Source organism: Hyperoodon ampullatus (genome assembly GCF_949752795.1).
Source record: "Hyperoodon ampullatus genome assembly, chromosome: 6".
Taxonomy (NCBI): Eukaryota; Metazoa; Chordata; class Mammalia; order Artiodactyla; family Ziphiidae; genus Hyperoodon; species Hyperoodon ampullatus.
The window spans coordinates 12,391,527-12,398,215 of record NC_136919.1 but is presented as its reverse complement, the minus strand read 5'-3'; the positions used below and the strand labels follow the sequence as shown (position 1 = coordinate 12,398,215).

Sequence of the window (6,689 nt, the reverse complement as noted above, 5' to 3'; positions counted from 1 at the left end):
CCTGAGATAGTCTCCCTTACTCCCCCCACGCCTGGAATAACAGAAAAGCCCCCGAATTCTGGCAACTCCCATCTCTCCTGTCCCACTTTCGGTACTCAAGCCGGTCCCCTCCGTGAGCTCTCTTCAACATCCGAATCGCAGACGGGTTGTGAAGTTGGGGTACAGCGCGTCTGTCAGAGTACCCAGCACCGGGACCCCTGGGAGGCCCTCCCGGATTATTAGGGGCCAGGTCCTCTGCTTACCCTGAAATATACAATTTAAAAGGTGGCGGAGGTAAGGAGAGGAGAGTGCCATCGGGATCAGTATTCGAGATTGCCTATCTCATGCCCCATCAGGATCTGGATCCCAGCTCACCGCTCAACCTCTCGCTTCCTCCCCACGCCCCTACCCCTCTCACTTCCTTGGCAAACCCGGGCCTTCTATCTGAACCGTTGGCCCGGCTGTTTCCTCCAACATGCCCTGTCCCTCCTACCACTCATCCTTCAAAATCCCATTCATCCATCGTTCATAAACCACATCATCCCTGAAGCCATCCTGAACTGCCCGTGAATTACATGGCTCCCAATTGGGAACCAGTAAACCCTTTGGCTGCCTTAATGACGGCAATGATCGTACCTGTATTGAAATCTGTGTCCCACCTAGGCAGAGGTATTTAGGACAGTGACTTACTGCTCCTTGCATTCCCAAAGTCTAGAACTTAGTAGGCATCAAGGATTTGCCAAATGAAGGAATGTCTCAGCTAATTCTTAAAAGCAGTTGCTCCATCCCCTCAGTCAATAGCACAGGAGGAAGTAACTGACCCTAGTAACAATTTCTGGTTAGCCCAGATTTGCTTCTGAAGCCAAGCTCAGCGTGCTTGATTAATGTCTTTTCAAGAATAGGAGTGAAGAAAGCATTCCTGTATTCAAATTCAAGCAATTGGAAAGGGAAGCAGGAGGGGAGAGAGAAAATAAACCACTGACACCAGAGCTTTAATTGTCAAACTTTTATTAAGGAAACTTCCCCATAATAAGTGAAGAGGTAGTTCACAGTATGTCTAACATACAACAGATTTAGAACAGCTATTCACCAGCTGAAATAAAATGTTCTGGGTTGTTTGTTTAGGATAATATCTTAGAAGTAGTGACACTGGTCACCCTCCATTTATAGACCTTCTAATAAGGAAACTAAAACAAATTTAAACCACATCTGATTTACCTCAGAGCCACTTCAGTTTGGAGTTTGCCTTTAAAGTTAAATAATAAATAAATAACTGTGACACAGTAATCTTTTAAAAACCAAACTATGGTAAAGAGAGCCCTCTCTCCTTTTTAGTTATCCTGGGGATCCATAAAATACAAATGCTGAATGTCTAAGGTTTTAAAAAATCTTCCTCCTCTACAAGAATACGACTAGTTTTGAAAGTCATCTTCCCCTGTAAAACATATTTGATATCAGTAACTTGACCACTTTGCAATACAATCTAAGAAACATGTCTAAACAAAGAAAGAGAAAAGTCAAGTACCACCAAAATTAAGAAAATGTCTCACAGAAACAGAACACCTCTCCAGCCAAGAAATGGAAGACACTGTAAACCATGTCAGTAGTTTGCAGTTGAAAAAGGTGAGAACTAGAAGATTTAGTGATACAAAACCATCAAGAGGCTAATTTAAAGTGATCAAAGAAAGCAAGGCAGTTTTCTTTATTCTTCCTAGGATAAAACCAAATTGACACCTTATCTCACTAAGACTACATGAGATTGTAAGCTCTGTGAGGGCAGGGACCATAGCAATCTTACCTTCATATCCTCAGTATCTAGCATAGTGCCTGGCAATAGTAGGTGTTCAATAAATGTCTCTTGAATGTCTGAATGAATCCAGGAATAGTCTCCAACCAAAGAGACCAATCTTATTTGAACCCATGCCTTTTAGTCTTCAAACCAGTAACAAAAACAGGACATGAATGTAAGCAGAGGAAGCACTCCAACTTGAAATCTCCCTGTGATAAAATGATGTTCAGAGAAAATAGTGAAACATTGGTTAACATGTTAGTGTCTCACTGTTGCATAGAATTGGTACTCTTTGGCTGGATCATATAAAAACCAGAATGCTAGGCAGCATCATTAGACCATATAATGAGTGACATTAGGCATAGATACCTGTTAGTCTTATCACTCAATTTTATTCTCATTTAAAATCTTTTAACAAAAGGTAGAAATTATACTTCAAATCAGATTCACATATAAATGCACCAAATTATAACAACTTTAAGAACTCCCTCTGACTACTCAAGTTAAAACTAATTTTTGGTTTATCTGTACATGGACTCTCATAGCTCAGAAACAAAAACAGAAAATCCTGATGGAAACTAAATAAACACTGTTTCAAGACAAAATCAGTTTCACATTTGGATCCTTCTCACATTATTCTTACTGGTCCTTGCCCTTCCTAATCAACACCTAGCAAATCAGTCACTTGCTTAGGAAAAATGTAATATTCATCCTAACCAAAAAATAATTAACTTACAAAAATAAATCCTTCTGTGATGTTTTATTTGCAAAAGTCAGGATGTCTCAGAAAGCAAACAGTGATTCACAGAGGGGAAGCACAAACTAGGAACTTTTTATTAAGGTATTCTTGATCATGTACTAAATCTTTTTAAGCCAAGGGACAGTGAGGAGTGAGGAGACCATAGCTCATATTTAGTTACTTATCTACTTTGGCTAACCTTGGCCAGGCCACCTCTTTGGGCTTTGGATATCCCAACTTAAAAAAAGAGAGGTGGACTAAATGATCTCTTAAGATTCTCTATGGACTCAAACACTCCTATTACCTAAATCTAACTCATGGGTCAGAAGCTAATAAGACTCAAAATTTTATTTCTGAACTATAACATGTGCTTTAGGAAAAACAGTTGTTTTGTTTTTCCATAATGGACAATCAACTTTGTATTAGTGATCTATCAGAGGTGACAAGGTGGGACTATGTACCTTTATAAGAATATCTAAATGCAAAAACCTGATTACTCCTGTGACCCACTTTTTTCATCCATTTTAGAAGTTAAGGTACACAAGGAAATGAGAATTCAGAGACTATTACAATACACTGGACAAAACTCTGAAGGCCAAACTCACCTTACTGATGGCTAACTTCTAAAACAAAGCCTAGAGAATGACTCCAGATAGCCCCTTTTTAGAGAGACCATTATGTGTTAGCACACTTTAAATGTGCCTGGAGCAATCCTGACTTCAAAAGCATCACCAAGTAAGTTACAGATTATTTATAAACATTTGGCTTCTTTTTGGGGAAGACCTCCCAAATAAGTACTGTTGTACAACTGTACTACTATCCTTTGTTGGTTATGCTCCCCATGCTGATTCCTAACTATCTGTCTGCAGGTGTTGCTAAAAATATTGTACTCTGGTCTACGTGAACTTCAATGATGTGAAGTTGGGCTATATACTGTTGAAAAGAGTACAGAATAATCTAAAATACTTTATAGCCAGCTCCAAGACAAGTACAAATTGTAGGAAGCAGATTCATTCATTTATCAGACATAGATGAATTATCAGTAGGCAAGGCAACTACAAATTCTATCACATATTCAGGCCAACAGCAATATCTCCTTATATTTCAGCTTATTTTCTGCCAATGAAAAATATTATTCGCTTCTCTTTGCATAGCATCTATTAGTGGATTGGAGGTGATATTATTAACTTGCTGGTACCTTCAGAATGTGCCCAGTGACAAGTCTAAAACAGTGTCAGTCTAAGACATAAGTCAATGTTAGGTAGACAGGTGGAATACTCCTTGGGAAAGGAAAACAGACATCACAGGATAAATAATTCAAAACAGAACATGGGAAAGGGCAAAAGGAAGGCAAGACCACTCCAAGTGGCAAGTTGCCTGGTCTATTAGTGCTCTGACTCACCCCTATGACTTCCAGAGCACAGAGGCTTTGGAGAAGTCAAATCCACAAAATCACTCCTAAAAAGACTCAGACTATTGCCATGTTTGCAGTCAGTTCTAGTTAGGAGCATAAAGGCCCTACTCAATTCACACAAGTACTATCATTCCTTAAGTTCAGGACAGCTTGGGCCAGTTTACCTGCATCCAGGACCTGTGTTGCATCAGGCTGTGGCTGACACCCTTTAGAGTCTGTGACTGTTGTACATGCAAAAGAATCAAAGTCCACTGTGAGGTCTTGCACATTTCTTTCATTGGCATTATCAAAGCTGTTTTTGCCATGCAGCTGTTTAAGGTGTTTCCTCAAAACTGGCTTATGTGCAAAAACCATGTCACAATAGTTACACTTATGGGGCTTATCTCCACTGTGAAGGTTAAGATGATCCTGTAAGGAACACTTCTGAGAAAAGGTTTTCCCACAGATTTTACACTGGAAAGGTTTAATGCCGGCATGCACACGCATGTGTCGATGAAGGTTGCCTTTCTGAGTAAAAGTCTTGCCGCAGAGTAGACACATAAAGAGTTTGTGCATTTTTAAATGGTTGGCGTAGTTCTCCAGGTGACGAAACACCCTGGTACACTTTGGGCATTGGTGATGCCACTGTAGGCCTTTGTCTACACCTCGAATATTAGGCCCAAAGACATCTTTTGAGGCCATGATGATGTTATCACTGCCTGTGTAAGACAGGGCATAATTGTGGAGGTGGTTTTGTTCTATTTCACTTACTCTGTTTTCCACAGTTGAATTTATCAGGGAGTGCTGGGGCTCTGATGAATGTAAAGCAGTGGGTTCAGAAGAAATAAACTGGTTCTGATCTTTTTTACTTCTAACCTCTGATACATCCCCAATAGATTCTACCTTAACAATCTGAATATCACTGTCCTCCATATCCATACTGTCTTCAGATGGATGGATACAAGGTGAGTCCTGCTTTGGGGAGCCTCTGGCATCTCCCTGATGTTCTTTTGACTGGGGAGAAGCACTCTGTGGTTCAGATCCCTCTTTACTATCCATTGGTTGTTTTGGCTTTATAAACTTCCACAAGGCCTGTGTGCACCGTTCTACAATGTGGCTCATCTGAAGAAAACTCGCAGCCGTCAAGTAATTTACCAGTTCCATCTCAGGGAATTCCAGCACACCACTGTAACAGGATAAGAGCAATTGTCTCCCCACTTCGGAACTCTGTAATATGGAGATTTTCACCTCTCTGGAATCGTTCAGTAAAAATTGGTCTCTTAAGAAGGGGGAACCTGCAGCAAACACAATTTTATGCCCCTGTACCTCAATATCATCTATGAGAACTGTAACATCACAAAATTTATTCTCTTCTCTTAATTTGTTCATTTTTTGTAACATTGAATCTCCATAATTTTCAAACTTGAAGTGAAGGAGATCTGATCTTTCAGACATTTTGGCAGACCTAAAGAACAGAAATGTTAAAAAGGATGAATTTAAGAAAATACAAACAATTAAGAAAACCTGGATTTTCCTTCCAGAAACAAATTTGTGTTGTCATACCTGTTTATATGTATCTGAATAAAATTTTCCTTGAAAGAGGAAGCTAGTATAACTGCTTTCAAAGGCTGTTAAAAATTACCTTACCAACATCAAGTGTCAATTGCACCTAAGGAGTGGACTGGTATCCGTGTAAACAGCTTGGTATTCATTCAACTTTTTAAGATGCTTAATACAAGAACAGTGCTTGAGTTATTCCAAGGGCATTTTTTTTGCTTCTCAAATGATAATTCTATCAGGTTTCAAGAACTACCTAAAACATCCCAACAAACAAGTAATAATGAAATAACTACTTTATTTTGCATGATACTGTGAACCTGCTTCTTCGAAGACAAAACACTCTTTTCCTTCACTTTGTATTTTACTGCAGTGACATTGCTTGCCCCATTCTTGGGTAAACCCTCTTCTGTTTAAACTGATGTGAATTTACTCATACAAGTATTTCTGCAATAAAATGAAAGTCACATGCCTAAAGGGACAACTTTTAGACAGTGTCAAAGGCACAGGTCTTTATCCTGTTCATTCTGGACAAACCTAAATAAACTCTTTCTTAAGAAACATTTCTTGATATATGAAGTAAATATTTGACATAGAAAAACCAGATGAGTCACTCGGTGGGAATCTGAGTAGGAGTAAGGTGGATCTAGTTAATCCTTACTAGATTCTATTCTTTCTTCCTTATCCCTATTTATCCATCATTACTCATCAACCGGACTACTAGAACTGATTCATAAATGTTCCTTGGTTCCAGCTTGTATTACCTCTAATCCAACTTCTACACCATCACACGTCATCCTTCAAAAACACAGATCTGATTATATACAACTCCTGCCTAAAATCCTTCTGTGACCTCCCATTGACTCCTGGATGAAGACTAACCTCTTGAATATAAACTGATCAAGTAAATTTAAGAATAATTAAGGTAAACATTAGCATAAACCATTCAACCATGGAGAAGGTGTCTTTGCCAAAACTCTGTGTATTTGTCCCTTTATGAAGCAATTCCTTTGGAGAAAGTCCCCATGTTCTGATTCCATACTCTTCAAACCATTTTCTGATAACTTGGCTTCCCATGTGTCACTCCAAAGGGAAGGATGAATTAGCCATGTCAACATGATATTGTCAACACATTTATTATTTTTACAATGACAATCCACCAGTCTATATAGCAGTCTTCTGTGAGATCAGAAGGTATATCAGGTCTACCCCTGAGAAGCAGCTCTACAATC

At 39.2% G+C, this 6,689-nt stretch overlaps 1 protein-coding gene across 1 annotated transcript; it reads right to left on the bottom strand.

The window, feature by feature from the left end:
• Nucleotides 1-4,029: 4,029 nt before the first annotated feature.
• On the bottom strand, nt 4,030-5,355 carry ZBTB26 (zinc finger and BTB domain containing 26; the record flags this gene model as incomplete). Its single annotated transcript, XM_079706147.1, has 1 exon — nt 4,030-5,355. One exon carries the CDS (start codon nt 5,353-5,355, stop codon nt 4,030-4,032), a length of 1,326 nt encoding a protein of 441 aa, XP_079562273.1.
• Between the last annotated feature and the right edge of the window lie 1,334 nt (nt 5,356-6,689).